Source organism: Gilbertella persicaria, assembly GCF_025201335.1.
Source record: "Gilbertella persicaria strain CBS 190.32 chromosome Unknown B0P05scaffold_22, whole genome shotgun sequence".
Classification (NCBI taxonomy): Eukaryota; Fungi; Mucoromycota; class Mucoromycetes; order Mucorales; family Choanephoraceae; genus Gilbertella; species Gilbertella persicaria.
Genome location: NW_026251983.1, coordinates 23661 through 39572, shown reverse-complemented (window position 1 = coordinate 39572; position 15912 = coordinate 23661). Strand labels below are relative to the sequence as shown.

The window sequence follows — 15912 nt, the reverse complement described above, 5'->3', positions numbered from 1 at the left end:
CCTTTGCCTTGAACCAAAAGGAAACACTAAATAAAATATTTTTGATAGTGAATACCGATGAAATGTAATCCAATTCAACTAGGTTGAAAACTAAATTCTTTTTTTTTCCTTCTTTTTTGGTTTTTTGACAAGGTCAATGTTCAAGCGAGTATTTTTTCAAGTTTCTCGCTATTCAACCAAAGGTTAGCCACTTAGGGAACAAGAAATATAAGTTAACAAACAATAGCAACCACTCCTTTTGCTTTACAGTCAAGTAGAATTACACCTCCCCTTGAAAACAAACTAAAGCTCTTGTCCGATCGCCATGACAACCTACTGACTCAACTCAATGACAACGGTTTGAATCCAGCAGATCTTACACAGGCTTCAAAAGAACTTGCTCAACTTACAGCTCCCAAGTCTTTATTTGAAGAATGGATGAAGCATCGTTGCGATCTAACTGAACTCCATGATCTCTTGTCTACCAATACCACTGATGATGACATGATTGATATGGCAAAAGAGGAATATACAGATATTATGGATCGCATTCAACAGTTAGAAAAAGAACTGATTACTGAATTAGCACCTAAAGATGAAGCAGATGATGCTAGTGCCATCTTAGAAATCCGAGCAGGTGCAGGTGGTGATGAAGCTTCTATTTTTTCAGCCGATATGGCCAGAATGTATGAGCGTTTTGCACAGTTACAGCGTTGGAAATGGGAAGTATTGGCTCGATCAGATGAAACTGGAAATAAGGGATTTAAGGATATTACAGTCAATATTGGGGGTAAAAATGTATTTGGTCTGTTGAAATATGAATCTGGAGTCCATAGGTAAAAAAAGAAAAGAAAAGACAAAGCATCTATTTATGGTTTGTTAGAGTGCAACGTGTTCCTGCCACAGAAGCACAAGGAAGAATTCATACATCAACAGTAACCGTGGCTATTTTACCACAACCAACTGAAGTTGATGTTCAAATCAAAGAGAGTGATTTAAAGATTGATGTTTATCGTGCCTCTGGTGCTGGTGGTCAACATGTCAACACAACAGACAGTGCAGTCCGTATTACACATATGCCAACAGGCTTAGTGGTGGCTATGCAAGATGAACGTTCACAGCATAAAAACAAATTGAAAGCACTGAAGGTGTTACGTGCCAAAATCTATGAACAAGAGCGTCTCAAGACACAAAATGAACGTAGAGATTCAAGAAATGCTCAAATTGGCAGTGGTGATCGTTCTGAAAAGATTCGAACCTACAATTATCCTCAGAATCGTGTAACAGACCATCGTATTAACTTGACACTTTATGAGCTGGAACAAATCATTTCTGGCGAAGCATTGATGCATATTATTGAACCTTTGCAGGAGCATTATTTAGCAGAATCTTTATTAGAGGAATAAAATAAAATAAATTAGACTGGCTTTTATTCTTTTTTCTTTTCTTTTCTTTAACGTTTATTCAAGTTGTCGAATAGAAATAAAGAAAAGAACGCGATAAACTCGCTAGACGTAGACCCTTTGTTTGCTCAACAGCAGGAAGCAGACGAAGGATTTGCGTCTTCTTCGTCTATCGAACAAGACCAAATATACGAAGTTATTCGACGCAAAAGAACAAGTCAACAAATGCAACCCACTTCCTCAGTAGTTGATACGAGTCGAAAGTTATTCGAAGATAAAATCAAAATGGCACCTGTAGAGTCTATTTTATGGATTTTGTCGTTTTTATGGGTTTTTTATCAGCTGTTGTTTACGCTTGATAACCAAGTCATTACAGGTACATTATTACATAGCAATCAAGAGTGACTCACCCTATTCTATCTAGGTTGGTTGTTTAGTATTTGGGTTGGTTTTGGATTGGTACGACTCACTGCAAAAAAGAAAGAGAAAGAAATGAAATGCGAGGATCATGCCATATCAACTTCTTCTGATGAAATATTTGATAGCCCTGCAACAAAGGCATATGACGGTGACAAAGAATCCAAAGTCTTGAATGAATTTGTGATCAGACATAGTACACCAACTCATTTAGAGTCTGTCAACCGTATTTATGGTGCCAACAAGACTTCATTTAGGTAAGCATGGATTGATCTTTTTAGTTGTAATTAAATTCTGTTCTAGAGCAAATGCAGATGATGGGTTGTTATGCGGTGTATTGTTATTGCCCATGGTGGCTGCATCAAAACTCATTGATGCATCAAAAAAAGAGATGGATCAATATCACATAGGCAAGTACTATTGTTTTTTTTTTTTGCTTGCTTGCTTACTTGTTTATTGATCATTATATATATATATATATATAGCCTATCTTAGTGTTCGACTAGAGCTTGTCTTGTTTATGAGTGTGATTCTTTTGATTCAAGTGTTTGTAAATGAATATTTACATCCTCTTAAGCGAGTGATTCGAAAGCGTGGTTTGTTTGTCTCAAGTATTTGTGTTGCTGGATTGTTTACAACCTTGCTCAGCTATTCGCCTTTGGCACCTACTTTATCAAAAGCACCTCTTACTATTACGATTATGTCAGTCACTATGTTTCAATGGTTTCTTTATATCTGTGTAGTCACGTTAAAGAAATGCTTCACATTAGGTGAAATGTGCATTATTTCTCAAGCAGCAGCAGTTGTTGTTCATGGTGCAGCAGAATACATTTGTGTCAGTGTAAGTGACCATTCAAACAGAATATATGCCTTGTTAATTATGGTCTAGTATTACCCAGACTATATGCCATTTTATATGCAGTTTATAGAAACTTCATGTAGTACTGTTCTGATTCATGCGCTTGTGGTTGGTATGATCTTTATTGGGGTAGTTACTTACCCTTTGCTTCGACAATCAAGACGTCTGGCTCAAAGACCTTATTGGAGATCATCTACAAAGCTTCTTCAAAACAAAAAGGTACCTGTTGCTATCACTTTTTATGCTTTGACGGCTGTTATCGTCTTTTTCGTGATTGCGCCTATTTGTCAAACAATTACAGGTGAAAATCCTTTCATGTGGTAAAGTAAACGATGAAAGATATTGAGTCACTCAATTTTAGATAGGACACTGGACTTTTTATACATGTCTCCTTCTCGTATGTTTCTGTGTCTCTATTGGTCATTGACAGTGATTACTACGGTTGTGATTTGGGTTCTTGTGTTGGATTTTGTTCCTCAGTCAAACCAACAAGACCAACCGTTTTATGCAAACACAAATGTAGAAGGCAAGGCGTTAACAAGTTCATTAAACAAGAAGCGTAAGTTGTTTCATGCTTTAGCAGTCATCATGTTTGTGCCTGGTGTTTTGTTTGAGGTATGTTTTTTTTTGAATGCCTATCGCTTATTGTATTAGCTCTCTTTTCTTCAATTGGCTTTTGGTGTTGCACTGTCTGCTTTCATTTACTTGGAATATTTGAGATATTTTGCTATTTGGCCTTGGGGAAAAAGCCTTCATGTCTTTTTGACTGAATTTATTGACAATCGAGACCTTGGACCTGTCATTCTTAGTCATATATATTTGTTATTAGGATGTGCTAGTCCTGTTTGGCTTGAAAGGTAAATCAACACAATGTTCGACTGGGGTCATCGTGGCTTATACACACATAGTTCCAACGTACTGGCAAGTTTGTCAGGTATCTTGTCTTTAGGTTTTGGTGATGCTGCTGCATCTATCATTGGCAAACGTTTTGGTAGATATTATTGGCCTGGCACAAAAAAGACAGTGGAAGGCACGATGGCGTTTATTGTGGCTGTTTGGTTAAGTTCTTGGATCATTGTTTACAGTGCTGCATTGTTAGGTATAGACGATGCTGCTCGTTTTGTTGCTTCGGCTGGCCGAAGTGAATGGTCTGATTATTCTTTTGTGATTACTTTAACAGGTAATGTAAACTTGTATGTAACCATAGACTTAATTTGAATCGCATAGGCTTATTGGAAGCATTCTCAACTCAAAACGATAATATCGTTATACCACTTTATATGTATGCCCTTGTTGTTTTAGCGCATGCAGTATAGAAAAAGGTTTATGGCATAATAATCTTAAATTGAACCGAGTCTTCATAGGCCTATGTGTAACATTCCCACCTTTGTGTATATGCAATGAACATAACTGCATAGGATTTTCTCTCTCTCTGTCTATACCTGGTTCTCATTTAAGACTTCTTTCTCCACCCCCCTTCTTCCCATGAAAATTAAACTTTTTTTTTTTTTTTTTTTTTTTTTAATGCGTGACACTGATGTGAAATGTACGAAACATGAAAATTCATGCTTAAATATACACACAAAAAAAATGTGGACATTTCACATGTACATGAACAAACCATTTATTCTTCTTTTCTTTTTGTACTTGTTATGAAATCATATCCAGACAAACTCATTGTAGTTCCTCTTGAGAACAAAGTCTTATTACCCTCTGTTGTCTTGCGTTTGTTTATTCGTGGTAAACAAGCCAATGAATTAACAAAGTCTTATTTTCGTCAAGAAAATCAAAAGACATCTCAAAAAGATACTTATATTGCTTGTGTTCCACTGGAACCCATTCAGCATCCACCACAGGATCGTCATTCACAAGGTTACGATACAGTGGGCACTCAAGCACCTCAATTTCCATTAACAACGACAAAACAAGTCGTAAGCAATAACAATAACAACAACAGTGGCGTGTTAGTTTCAACAGAAGACAGACATCGACTTTTATCATTTGGTTGTCTAGCACGAATCATACGTGTCCAAAGATCGGGTGCCAATCTTTTTGGTGTCTATGTTGAAGGTATTCAGCGCTTCAAGGTCGACAGGTTTACTCAAAATACACCTTCCATGGCGTTCCCAGGCTGTTGGGTTGCACATGCCTATTACCCTGCTATTCAAACAAACTCGTCATTCATGCATCTTGAAAACCAGTTCAAGGATTTAAGCCAGACATTTGTGTCCAAAATGCGGGAATTACAACTCTCAGAAAGTTTATTGACTCAATTGGCTAAACTAGTCAATACAATGCAGGTTTCGTGTTTAGCTGATCTTTTGGTCTCGCTGATTGAGACAACATTTGAGGAGAGATGGTCTATGCTTTCTACGTTTGATGTAGGACAGCGATTGCAAAAAGCGTGTGTATTCTTGACACGACAATTGCATGTCTTGCAAATTTCGGATAATTTAGGTGCAGGTATTGATGGTCGATTAAGTAAACGACAACGTGAATTTTACTTGAGACAGCAGGTAAGTCTGTTCATAGCTGGTCTTATACAAACACCCGTCATAAAAAGTTAGAAGCCATTCAAGATGAACTGGACAGTAACAATAGTCATACACCCGTTCATGTGTTGACTTCGCCCAAGCAAGAAGAAGACGAATTAACTGTACTGCATCGTCAACTTGTCCAAGCAAACTTGCCTAATGATGTTATTCTTGTTGCTCAGCGTGAGCTTCAGCGCATTCGAAAACTATCGCCTGCTTCTTCTGAATGGGGTGTATCTCGAAACTATCTTGAATGGTTAGCTGAATTACCTTGGAGCACAAGCACACCTCGTTCAGTGCTCAACATACAAAAGGCCAAAAATCAATTAAACAATGATCACTTTGGCCTTGAACAAGTAAAGAAGCGTATCTTGGAATACCTTTCAGTGATCAAAATCAAAGGCGATCTTAAAGCACCTATCATTTGCCTTGTAGGACCAGTAAGTTGTGATTCCATGTATGCACTGTATTCATGCTCTCTAGCCTGGTGTAGGCAAGACATCGTTGGGTAGATCCATTGCGCAATGTATGTCGCGCGAGTTCCATCGTATCTCTTTAGGTGGTGTACGAGACGAGGCTGATATGAGGTAACCATCCATATGACTGTTCTTAAACTCATGCCAATACGCTAGAGGTCATCGACGCACATACGTAGGTGCCATGCCTGGTTTGATTATCCAAGGGCTTCGCAAATGTAAAGTAAACAACCCTCTTTTTCTTTTGGATGAAATCGATAAACTTGTTCATTCTTCTCATTATGGCGATCCTGCTGCTGCTTTGCTAGAAGTCTTGGATTCTGAACAAAACAACAGTTTTGCAGACCATTACCTTAATGTTGGATTTGATTTATCGAATGTCTTGTTTATTGCTACAGCTAATTCTTTAGACACCATTCCAGGTCCTTTGTTGGACCGTATGGAAGTCATTGAACTTCAAGGCTATACCATTCAAGAAAAATTACATATTGCCAAGACACACCTGATACCTAAACAAGTATTGGCTCATGGACTGACTTTAGATCAAGTCAAATGGTCAGAAGAAGCAGCCTTGACTCATTTGGTTGAACATTATACCAGAGAAGCAGGCGTAAGACAATTAGAACGAACGCTAGCCTCTGTTGTACGTCACAAATGTGTTGAACTCGCTGAACTTAGAGACCGTGGACAAGAACTGGCTTATTCTCCTTCTATCTGTATTCAAGATGTCGAGCTTATTTTAGGCGCAAGTATATAACCATCATGAAAGAAATAACCATTGACCTCCCCAAGATTAGAATATCAAGTTTGAAAAAGAAGTATCTGAACGCGAATCGTATCCAGGTGTAGTAACAGGCTTAGCTTATTCTGGCAGTGGCAATGGAGGTATTCTATTTGTGGAAGCCTCTAAAATGCCAGGTCATGGTCGACTTGAATTAACAGGTTCCTTGGGTAATGTCATTCAAGAGTCTGCTAAATTAGCTCTATCTTGGGTGAAATCAAATGCCTTTGCACTCAAGTTAACAACACACTCAAAAGAAAAGCTTATTGAACAAGACGATATTCATATTCACTTCCCTTCTGGTTCTATACCTAAAGACGGTCCAAGTGCTGGTAAAGTTCTTTTTTTTTTTGTTAGATTACTTAATCTCTTCTTAAGGCGTAACGTTAGTTTGTGCTCTTGTCTCTTTGTATTCTGATAAATGTATCCCAACAACAACTGCAATGACAGGCGAAATTTCTTTAAGAGGACAAATATTACCTGTAGGCGGCATAAAAGAAAAAGTCATATCGGCACATCGAGCAGGCATTCGTAAAGTGGTTTTGCCCTTCAAAAACAAAAGAGATGTCGAGAGTGATATACCGAAAACTATATGTGATGATATTGAATTCTGCTATACAAAAACTATTTGGCAAATGCTGGAATTTGCTTTTGAGAATCATGCTAGAACGACACATCCTCGCATGTTGGAAAGCCATCTATAAATTACACACTTGATTTATTCTTACAATAAAACAAAGAAGAGAGACACTTCTAGCTTATTTGGTCTTGAATAATCTTAGCTTATTGGGTGAATATAAGTAGTTGTCAGCGTAAGCCTTCTTGACAAATTTCTTAGTCTTGGGCTCTTGAACATAATAGTGCCAGCCTAAAAGAAAATCAACACATATCCCCATATTAACGGTCCAACGTACCTTGCTTTTCGGCAAATCGAATAGCATCTTCTTTAGAAAGGAACTTCATGGTCAAGCCTTGTTGGTAATCAGAACTAGAATGAGGTGAGTATCGATATAAACAAAGCTATTGTGCTGTTACCTAGAAGCCCAACCCATAAGAGGGTTTTCCCAACGGTTACCATCTTCCAAGATATCAAATTCGATACGCCAGAGTCTGGTGCCGTTCTTGCCTTGTTGAGCAGGTGTACGAGAAGGCTTAAGGATACGAACAGTACGCTCTAATAAATCATCTATAGAGAAAAAAATAGTGTAAATTGCAAGTGCTTTGTTTTGGTGTATGTATTCTAACCAGGAGCGCCGGAAAGGTTATCAACACTGAGAACAGGTTGGTTTTCCAAGTGTTGAACATCCTTGGTTTGAGTAGAAGAGAAGCGAATAGTAGAAGCACAAGCAGGTCTGATTAATGTAGAACGGCAGAGAACTGCTGATCTGGCAATGAGTGAAGAGGACATGACTTGAGTAGTGTAATCAAAAAGTAAGAGAAAAAACCGCACCCAAAAAATAATGGTAGCCTTTGAAGCGGGGGCACAAAAAATGACTTAACGCAAATACCCTACCCCACTTTAAGTGACGTCGACCAAGTTTGTGGCTTTTATTTGATGAATTTCTAAAATAGTTAACGAAGTGCATTTGTTAAGAGCGCGTTGAAACTTAAAGTATATATATACATATACATTCGGGTCATGGCATCAACAGCAGGCCACAACAGCTCTCAAGAGGCCGAGATGACCAACATGCCTTGAAAAGCACCATCAGCAACACCTTTGTAGGTTCAATGGTAAGTAAATTCTTTTTCAAGAATAACAGCCACTAAAGCTAATGTGGAATATCGACGTAAAACCTTTGGGATTGTTGAAATAAAATCACTTTTCAGTCTTTCAAAGTCAAATCACCCAAAGGCACTTTTCTAAGCAATATGGATATCTTTACCTCTTAAAAGTCGTGTTGACCTGTTATTGACGTGATATTCTGTTTATGTATATTCACATGAAGTGTTTCTTATGCTGAATGCAGTCGCAGCATCTCTAGCGAAGAAAAAGGATGTAAGTCTGAATTCTTTCTTAGTTTTGGCTTGGCCAGCAACAGTGCGAACAGCATGATCATCTGTCAGCTTTTCGCTTAGAGTAGTTGTGGTCAGGTTTTCATAGAACTATGGATAGTACAGTGAGTAAATGTTTGTCATTAGTTTATACATCCATTGCGTTGAGTGGACAATAGAGTGAACAGAATATGCTTTATCGCTCATTGGTCACTGCAAAGAGGACTTGGCTCGTTGTAACATTCTTTAGATCCAAAAGTGTCTACAACAGGCAACAGGAATGTTGGACATCTTTGTTCCGAAAACTGTAATGCACATATCTCGATTCCATCCAAATTTGTACATCAAACTAAAGCGCTCTTATATGAGCTGTTCTTAGAGTTTGGATGGAACTTGTTCTTGCATTTGTCATTCTTACTAGCTACTAGATTGCCATAAACAAAGAGAACAATGTCTTTATTTCTTTGCAAGAGGGAATTATATGTGCTCTTTAGAGCTTGATTTCTTCGATAAGCTTAGAGGTCCATGGGCACCAATGGCAACCAGGCAAAAGAGTATCACAGACTTGATCGAGGTGACGGTTGATCCATCGAATACCCATATCGCAAACTGCGTCCTCAGTTGCGTTGAAGAAAGAAATTGAGTCAGGTTCGACCATAAAGCTCCAGGGATAGTTCCAGTGTACTTTGGCCTTTACGATTCTGCCTTGAATATGAGGGCTTTCTGTTGTGTTGCCACTGATAAGCTCTCTGGCATGCTGAATCAAAGTACTGTTTGTAAGCTTGATAGCAAATGTGGGACTTTCGTTTATGAATCTGAAATAAGCTTCCTCTGCACTAGCAAAGTAAGCAAAAGCAATCAATAAAAATGAAAACAATATCTTCAACATGGGGAAGAAGAGAAGGTTGAGAGAGGGACACACTTTATATACTAACTTGTTTTATTCTGGGATGTGTTTTCAAGAATTTGATCTGCATAAAAAGAAAAAGCATATATGACATTAGCTTTCAAATGAATTGTCCGTCTCTAAGTTTCCGAATGAAAAAGAATGCAATGGTCCTGGTTTGGTCATTCTGACCCAGAAGTTAAAATATTGTATCGCTGTGTTCTTTACAAACAGAGCATATTTTTAATGACGACTTGTAAATATTTATATTCCTTCTTGGCTAAAATTATGCAACTGAATTCTGAGTCATTAAATGACAAATGTCAGGTTAGCAAAGATAACCAAGCGAATGCCATGTCAATTCGTAAAAAATCGATGCTTATAACCCTGAGAGAGAGGTTTTATGGCTTAGTAGTTTCGAACCACTAAGCTTATCTATTACTGACTTCATTTTTATGGAAAGTGAAATCATTAGACCATTCAAGATAATGAAGCCAAAGATGGTTTTTGTGATCCTCCAAAAAAAATCCTTATTTATCCTAAAAAGAGCTAATTCAATTGATAAAATTTGTACTATAATATACCTAATTTTTGACATGAATACGAAAAAAATATATATCATTGGCGAACACAATGAGACATGATTGCCATTAAGCAGAATACAATGACCCATTGATAAAGGGTAGTCATAAAAGGGAAAAAAGAACTCATAAAAAATATGCCAAGCCAATAATTGTACAATGTTATTTAAGACAATGAGGAATAAATGATTCATTCAAGTACTATGGTTAACAGAAATGCCCAGCTTTTTATAGAAATAGCTTGCATCGAACAATATGTATATAAACAACTTGTGTTTTAATTCAATTATTTAAAGATGAAGTCTATAGCAAGAAACTCAACGTTGGCTATGACTTTACCAATGTTAAAACACAATCCTTCTAGAAATAATCAAAGCATAAACTATCCAAACATAGACAAACAGTCAGACAGAAAATGGATACAGAAAATCAAATCAGCATATGTTATAGCACGTCCTATCGTTGCCATGTTTTTTTTTGATATTGTTTTACCATTTGTTCTCTATTATATCCTTAAGCTACGGTTAAGTCTTCTTCTTTCTTTGATCTTATCTAGTATTCCTCCGCTACTAAGAGTGTTTTACGTGTATTGGAAAGGAAGATAAATTGAAGCGCTTGGTGTTGCCTTTGTGATTTCGCTTATTGTCTCCGCTGTGCTTTCTGTGGCCATAAGTAAGACATATGTCCTTGAAAATATACTAATTTAAAATGTAGATGATGTTCGATTAAGTACACTTCGGGGCTTGGCAACGACGTCAATTGTAGGCATTGCTTTTTTAGTAACGCTTATTCCAATAAAAATAAGACAGTACAAGGTTCAACCTTTCTTTTTCTCAATTATACAGCAGATGATGCACGAAGACTCGCCTGCAGAAATATCCATAGATCATTCGGAGTAAATGTGTATCAACAGCAGCACTTATCGCAAATTTTGTTACATCTTCGGTGCTATTTGGGGATGTGCTCTCACTGGAGAACTCATTAATCAAATAAGTATGATTCAAAGTACTGTGACAACAAATGATATTATTCTTTATGGCAATATTATTATTTTTTTTCTTGTTGGCAGCTTGTTAATCATTAGGTAGTGGCTCTCAATCTTGTAACTAAAAAAGTAGAACAAAGACTCATCGTATGGCACAGAAGTAACAATCACGCTGATTATATATATGTTTAATTCGATTTGTTTATTTATGTAACAAAATAAAGTATCTACAAGCTAAGGAATACAATAGCAATGACTAAAGCTACTAGAGATAATATTGATTTTTTTGATCTCCTTGCAGCGTATATGAATACATAAGGTATGCCGTTTAGTTAAAGAGCCATAGTATTCTCCAGCCTTAGAAGTTTGAATACAATCCTTTTCGCATCGATAGTAAGTATCGCCTGCTTCTCTATACAATTTTATATAGAACAAGTTGTTTGATACGAGATGTGTTGATGAGATAAGCGTAATCATGTCAAAGCAAGTATAGGGCATGTTAAAAAAGTAGAAATCTCTACTATTGATATTGTAAGTACCATGCGAGTTCACAAGATTTAGACCATTGATAACAAGTTGATTTAAACTCGGGAGTTGAACAGAAAAATGGTATAGGATTCTTTCGTAATAGGAACAATTGTCAAGTTCTAGTGTTTTGATTGAATTATTCAGTTTTGTTTGGTAACCAATACGAATGACATTTGCATTTACAAGTTTTAGCTTCTTGAGTCGAACGCAATTGTCGAAAATAAAACGAAGATAGTTTTTGAATACCTTGCGTTTATGCTCATCATGATCATTTGAGTTAGCTGTTTTTCGAGGAGCAGTGCATTGTATAGTCAATTCGTTAAGTTGTGGAGCAATCTCTGAAAGAAAGTGCGATATAAAGTGTGTAATACAATAGCTTTTCATCAACAATGCTTTGTTTGGTGGCGCGTCTTTTTCGTAAATAATGTTTGAGATTTTGTATTTGATAATTTCGGTGCAATTCTCGGATGTTACTTGGAGAGACAAATCCCCATCTACAATCGCATTCATCAACTGACAGGTAAGATAGACTATGTTAGATATGTTGATATTCTGGATACAGAATCTCTTAGTGCCACTTAAAAAGGCTGAGAATTGTTTTAGTATCTTCAAACCTAAGACTGGTGTTGGATACTTCTCCTCGTCAATCAAGTTTTTGTATAAAGCGAGATCTGTCTTCAATTCAAGTTGATTGACATTTGGAAACTTGTTCATGATATAGACGAGTTCTTTCTCTGTATAATCTGATATATCCATGCTAAGATATGTTACATTAAGGGCTGGTGTTATTGCAGTTGTTGTCATTTTATCGTCGTCATTCTTCTTTAACATCATAGTAGATTCCCGTTCGGGACAAAGAAGGATTTCCACACTTTTGAGTTGCTTAAGAACTGCGTCTAATGTGCTATCTAATTTATGCAGAGTGTACGTACTATGGTGAATGATCTTCAATTGTTCAAGTTGAGTAAATTCACTCAAGTGATCGACCAAGAAATTGTATCGTTGAGAGCTCGGTTGAAGATAAAGAGGATACAAATAATCGCACACCAAAAGATTTTTCAATGAACTGCGTATACCAAGAGCAAGACTATTGTAGCACTCGAGTTCGTATTCATTTGAAGGATAGGAGATGAATCCCAAGTTGCTCAAGTGTCTTTTGTCCCATTCATGCTTGAGCCACATCCAAAAAGACAAGCATGTTTCTGATAATTCGATTGCTTCGAGGCAAGGAGTAAAAAGTGTTAGGTTTGTAAGCATAAATTTAGCATGCAAACGAGCAAAATCCAAAAAGGTAATATTCATGGATAATCGTCTGAGGTGCTTGCCAGGCACAAAATGCGAGTATTTGAGTGACCAAACAAACCTAACCATCTGATCAAAAGTGTTTATTTGAACGTTGGTATACATGGTCTTTTGGGCTATTTCTGACCATTTTTGGCACACAAGTTGACATTGTTTTAGGTCCCTGAGAGACAGATATTCAAAAGTGATTTCGAGCACTTCTTTTGATAGTTCAGTCCAAAGTAACATGAACAAGCTGCTTAAAAGAAAGTAAAGAATTCTGTTTCTCATTTTTTTTATTGCTGTTGTTCTTATCAATTTATCAAAAACACAGTTCTTATTCATGCTTTATTGTTTAAATTACAGCTTTTTTTCTACATGTTCTTTTTGCTTTTTAACTTGCTCAAAAATGACTTTTACAATACGTGAAGTTCTTTTATCAGGACCAGAGCCGCCTGTATAGCCATTAGTAACATAACCAAGACCAATCTTGTATTTTCTGTTGTAAATAAATACAGAACCACCAGAACCGACACCACCTTCGAAATTGTTTTCTTCATCTGAAATATCGAAATGAATCTTGTTGGGGAGGACCATAAACCCACCTTTTAGGTTGTAAAAAGAGAAATGAGGAAGGATTGTGTCAGTTTCGGAAGCAATATAGCTTGTTGCTTCTTTAAATGTCTTTTCCGACATCAAATCAGGTTCTCCTTCAACAATGGCTTTACCTTCGTTAGCCATCATGGCTGCCAACTTGGCAATCTATAGTCGCACAAACGTTAAGTCTCTCGTATCTCTCTAAAGACTATACATACAGATTCTGCATTGGTATGACCAGAATAAGAAGGAGCCTCAATTGCTCGATGAACAGGATCTCGGTTGTTTATGACTCCGCGTGTTTGATCAATAGTAGGATTTATAACTGTCTTTGATACCAAGCTGTTCTTGTCAAACAGACCCTGAAGAAATGTACTGTCTGCAAATGGATTCAAATAAGTCTTGAACAAAGGAAGGAATTGGCGTAACGTCGATTGTTCATAGAAAGGCGATATGCGATTGATATCCAAGCCTTCTGTTACGTCGGGTTTCATGTACCATTCAGAGCCATATGTGTCCTTGAATGTATGTGCAAGGTCATCTAAGGTTTTCCCACCTGTAACACGGCGTACAATCTCGTTTTGATACCATCCTTGAGTGATGGCATGGTAAGCATGTTTGGGCTCACCATCAAAATTGTGGGATTGACTGGCCAAGATATTAGCAAAAACAACAGGATCTGTGACATTGACAAGTGAAAGGGGTTGATCCAAGGCTCCAACACCTGCTGTGTGACGCATCTTTCGAAACTTAATGAATAAAGAAAAGCAAACCTAACTTACTAGATCTGAAACAGTAACATTTTCTTTGTTGCCCTGAGCAAATTCAGGCCAATAAGTTGAGATCTTTTCATCGTAAGACAAAAGTCCTTGATCTACCAGTTGCGCAATAAGTATTGCATCCTATACAGAAACACTTAATACTTTGAAATTCACACCACAAAGCAAAGCTTACTAATGCCTTTGTACTCGAGAACACCATTTGTAGTGTATTGTTGGTATATTCAATCTTCTTTTCCAAGTCTTGCCAACCTGCTTGGATATTAATCACAGGATGGCCATCTACATATACAGAAAGGCCTGCTCCAACTTCGAGTCCTCGTTTGAAATTGTCAATAAAGATGTCATAAGCCTCTTTGTATGGCTCCTCTGCAAAACCATGAATAGGGAAGTCAGTAGGACATCCATAATTGATCAAGAAACAGGCTGTGCTTAAATAAGGGCCCTTATTGGCATACTGATATGATACGTAAGAGAGCAATGGTATGACTAAACTAGCAGCTTGTAGTAACGTTGGCATGATGCATTAGAGAAAAAGAAATAGAAATAAAGAGAGGATTGATCTTTATTTTGATATAAATACACGCGACAAATCAAAACAACAATCACTTGCCGCAGTAATTGTAAAAATGCTTAGTAATACTATCGATCGGAAGAACCCAACTGACTCGAACGTTCAGCGAACATGTTTTAGGCTATTTCTTTTTGTCGCACTATAAATTTCAAACGAATGTTGATATTTGAGTTTACAAGTATGGTGACTTACAGGGACATCACTACGCTGCTAATCATCAATATGAATGAATAATTTTTCACACTCCTTGTTACAAGCAATGTTTGTTAATGCATAATGTAAGATATTTAGAACAGCAATGAATTTCTAGATAAATTAGCTGCTATACTCTTTTTGAAAAAGCTTACAATGTCCTGCAAAATTCAAACAAAGATACAAAGTTCGTTTGAGCCATAGAAAAAAGAATTACGTGATTTTTATACTTCTAGTAAAAGAGCCAATGCTATCAGAAGGAATAAACTGTAGAATACTTGTGTGCACCTAAAGATCTATAATCAAGAAAAGAAGTTTGTACAAAAACAATGTAATAACTGCTCATGATAGCGTATGATTGGTATTTATTGTGTCATTTTGAATAGGTCCTAAGAAGTTAAAAGCTTGTTTATTTGTTGAAGATCGAGGTCTTGGTATTGGCTCAAGGATAAAAGGGCATAGAAGGTATGGAGGAAAATGGAAGCAGAGACTACTCGGAAGTACAAGTATTGTATGCATCACAAACGAGCATAATACGTCCCAGACTTGTCTTTTGTTTCCAGAAATTAGTCCACCCAGTTAACAGAACCGAAAAGGCAATAAGAACAGTGAAAGGTGCTTTCTATTGCTTGAATAAGGACTATGTTTCCGTAAAGAACAAGAAGGCAACTATGTCTCGTGACCGATTGTCAGCTCTCTGGCGATTGATATTGTTGGTCTCTCTATGTTGTTCGGTAGAACGCTCCCGGCATTTTCTCATAAACTCAGTCAATACTACACTGAAGATGATTTCAAACAATTCCTAAATTGAAGAGTGTGTAAGGTTGATGATGGTTCTGCTACTATCAATATGGATGGTAAGTAGTAACATGTCTCTAAATTCAAACTTCTCTAATGGTCTTATAGTTAGTGGTATTCTCTGAGTGACTGCGGATATTTTTTGAGTATTTACCTTTTTTGTTAGACAAGGTCTTCTATCAAGATTCAACTTAATATTGAGCGATAAGAAACTGTATGCGTTAATACGCGTCCTGGCTTGATGACGCGTTTATGCCCATATCTGAT

The 15912-nt window shown here is 37.0% G+C and overlaps 9 protein-coding genes across 9 annotated transcripts; 5 read left to right on the top strand and 4 right to left on the bottom strand.

Moving 5' to 3' along the window:
• The first annotated feature begins 109 nt into the window (after window positions 1–109).
• On the top strand, window positions 110–1407 carry B0P05DRAFT_543281 (uncharacterized protein). Its single transcript, XM_051578416.1, has 3 exons — window positions 110–182; window positions 227–815; window positions 863–1407. The coding sequence occupies exons 1-3, from the start codon at window positions 137–139 to the stop codon at window positions 1383–1385; spliced, it is 1158 nt and encodes a 385-aa protein (XP_051434329.1). The 5' UTR covers window positions 110–136; the 3' UTR covers window positions 1386–1407.
• Window positions 1369–4146, top strand: B0P05DRAFT_543278 (uncharacterized protein). The gene is made up of 9 exons (XM_051578415.1): window positions 1369–1758; window positions 1807–2056; window positions 2103–2209; window positions 2285–2640; window positions 2689–2978; window positions 3024–3273; window positions 3313–3515; window positions 3567–3838; window positions 3886–4146. Exons 1-9 carry the CDS (start codon window positions 1608–1610, stop codon window positions 3972–3974), a joined length of 1968 nt encoding a protein of 655 aa, XP_051434328.1. The 5' UTR covers window positions 1369–1607; the 3' UTR covers window positions 3975–4146.
• Window positions 4147–4172: 26 nt separating this feature from the next.
• B0P05DRAFT_543276 (ATP-dependent protease La) lies at window positions 4173–7201 on the top strand. The gene is made up of 6 exons (XM_051578414.1): window positions 4173–5174; window positions 5222–5632; window positions 5676–5779; window positions 5825–6413; window positions 6466–6781; window positions 6828–7201. The coding sequence occupies exons 1-6, from the start codon at window positions 4224–4226 to the stop codon at window positions 7151–7153; spliced, it is 2697 nt and encodes an 898-aa protein (XP_051434327.1). The 5' UTR covers window positions 4173–4223; the 3' UTR covers window positions 7154–7201.
• Window positions 7202–7908, bottom strand: B0P05DRAFT_543274 (ETC complex I subunit conserved region-domain-containing protein). The gene is made up of 4 exons (XM_051578413.1): window positions 7695–7908; window positions 7485–7635; window positions 7364–7437; window positions 7202–7317 (listed from the first exon to the last, which is right to left on the bottom strand). The coding sequence occupies exons 1-4, from the start codon at window positions 7855–7857 to the stop codon at window positions 7208–7210; spliced, it is 498 nt and encodes a 165-aa protein (XP_051434326.1). The 5' UTR covers window positions 7858–7908; the 3' UTR covers window positions 7202–7207.
• A 1026-nt stretch (window positions 7909–8934) lies between these two features.
• On the bottom strand, window positions 8935–9333 carry B0P05DRAFT_587531 (uncharacterized protein; the record flags this gene model as incomplete). The annotated part of the gene is made up of 1 exon (XM_051582600.1): window positions 8935–9333. The coding sequence occupies one exon, from the start codon at window positions 9331–9333 to the stop codon at window positions 8935–8937; it is 399 nt and encodes a 132-aa protein (XP_051434325.1).
• Window positions 9334–10255: 922 nt separating this feature from the next.
• Window positions 10256–10987, top strand: B0P05DRAFT_614994 (uncharacterized protein; the record flags this gene model as incomplete). Its single annotated transcript, XM_051583408.1, has 3 exons — window positions 10256–10583; window positions 10626–10806; window positions 10828–10987. A coding segment is annotated over one exon (261 nt), but the record flags the coding sequence as incomplete, so codon positions are not given.
• A 143-nt stretch (window positions 10988–11130) lies between these two features.
• On the bottom strand, window positions 11131–13446 carry B0P05DRAFT_614991 (uncharacterized protein; the record flags this gene model as incomplete). Its single annotated transcript, XM_051583407.1, has 1 exon — window positions 11131–13446. The coding sequence occupies exon 1, from the start codon at window positions 13048–13050 to the stop codon at window positions 11131–11133; it is 1920 nt and encodes a 639-aa protein (XP_051434323.1). The 5' UTR covers window positions 13051–13446.
• Window positions 12993–14666, bottom strand: B0P05DRAFT_543263 (beta-lactamase/transpeptidase-like protein). The gene is made up of 3 exons (XM_051578412.1): window positions 14257–14666; window positions 14085–14204; window positions 12993–14042 (listed from the first exon to the last, which is right to left on the bottom strand). Exons 1-3 carry the CDS (start codon window positions 14599–14601, stop codon window positions 13485–13487), a joined length of 1023 nt encoding a protein of 340 aa, XP_051434322.1. The 5' UTR covers window positions 14602–14666; the 3' UTR covers window positions 12993–13484.
• Window positions 14667–15078: 412 nt separating this feature from the next.
• B0P05DRAFT_543260 (uncharacterized protein) lies at window positions 15079–15703 on the top strand. The gene is made up of 2 exons (XM_051578411.1): window positions 15079–15178; window positions 15234–15703. The coding sequence occupies exon 2, from the start codon at window positions 15315–15317 to the stop codon at window positions 15651–15653; it is 339 nt and encodes a 112-aa protein (XP_051434321.1). The 5' UTR covers window positions 15079–15178; window positions 15234–15314; the 3' UTR covers window positions 15654–15703.
• Window positions 15704–15912: the final 209 nt, after the last annotated feature.

What these genes read in the sequence shown, in the direction of transcription:
- B0P05DRAFT_543260 (XM_051578411.1), top strand. Translation starts at nt 15,315, where the DNA reads ATGGAGGAAAATGGAAGCAGAGACTACTCGGAAGTACAAGTATTGTAT.
- B0P05DRAFT_543276 (XM_051578414.1), top strand. Translation starts at nt 4,224, where the DNA reads ATGCTTAAATATACACACAAAAAAAATGTGGACATTTCACATGTACAT. An exon ending in TCATTTGCCTTGTAGGACCA is followed by an intron (nt 5,633 to 5,675) that starts GTAAGTTGTGAT and finishes CATGCTCTCTAG; the next exon opens with CCTGGTGTAGGCAAGACATC. An exon ending in CGAGACGAGGCTGATATGAG is followed by an intron (nt 5,780 to 5,824) that starts GTAACCATCCAT and finishes CCAATACGCTAG; the next exon opens with AGGTCATCGACGCACATACG.
- B0P05DRAFT_543278 (XM_051578415.1), top strand. Translation starts at nt 1,608, where the DNA reads ATGCAACCCACTTCCTCAGTAGTTGATACGAGTCGAAAGTTATTCGAA. An exon ending in TGATAACCAAGTCATTACAG is followed by an intron (nt 1,759 to 1,806) that starts GTACATTATTAC and finishes TATTCTATCTAG; the next exon opens with GTTGGTTGTTTAGTATTTGG. An exon ending in AGTCCTGTTTGGCTTGAAAG is followed by an intron (nt 3,516 to 3,566) that starts GTAAATCAACAC and finishes ATACACACATAG; the next exon opens with TTCCAACGTACTGGCAAGTT.
- B0P05DRAFT_543281 (XM_051578416.1), top strand. Translation starts at nt 137, where the DNA reads ATGTTCAAGCGAGTATTTTTTCAAGTTTCTCGCTATTCAACCAAAG. An exon ending in TTCTCGCTATTCAACCAAAG is followed by an intron (nt 183 to 226) that starts GTTAGCCACTTA and finishes AACAAACAATAG; the next exon opens with CAACCACTCCTTTTGCTTTA. An exon ending in TATGAATCTGGAGTCCATAG is followed by an intron (nt 816 to 862) that starts GTAAAAAAAGAA and finishes ATGGTTTGTTAG; the next exon opens with AGTGCAACGTGTTCCTGCCA.
- B0P05DRAFT_543274 (XM_051578413.1), bottom strand. Translation starts at nt 7,857, where the DNA reads ATGTCCTCTTCACTCATTGCCAGATCAGCAGTTCTCTGCCGTTCTACA. An exon ending in TAACCTTTCCGGCGCTCCTG is followed by an intron (nt 7,636 to 7,694) that starts GTTAGAATACAT and finishes TTTTCTCTATAG; the next exon opens with ATGATTTATTAGAGCGTACT. An exon ending in CTTATGGGTTGGGCTTCTAG is followed by an intron (nt 7,438 to 7,484) that starts GTAACAGCACAA and finishes ACCTCATTCTAG; the next exon opens with TTCTGATTACCAACAAGGCT.
- B0P05DRAFT_543263 (XM_051578412.1), bottom strand. Translation starts at nt 14,601, where the DNA reads ATGCCAACGTTACTACAAGCTGCTAGTTTAGTCATACCATTGCTCTCT. An exon ending in TCTCGAGTACAAAGGCATTA is followed by an intron (nt 14,205 to 14,256) that starts GTAAGCTTTGCT and finishes GTTTCTGTATAG; the next exon opens with GATGCAATACTTATTGCGCA. An exon ending in ATGTTACTGTTTCAGATCTA is followed by an intron (nt 14,043 to 14,084) that starts GTAAGTTAGGTT and finishes AAGTTTCGAAAG; the next exon opens with ATGCGTCACACAGCAGGTGT.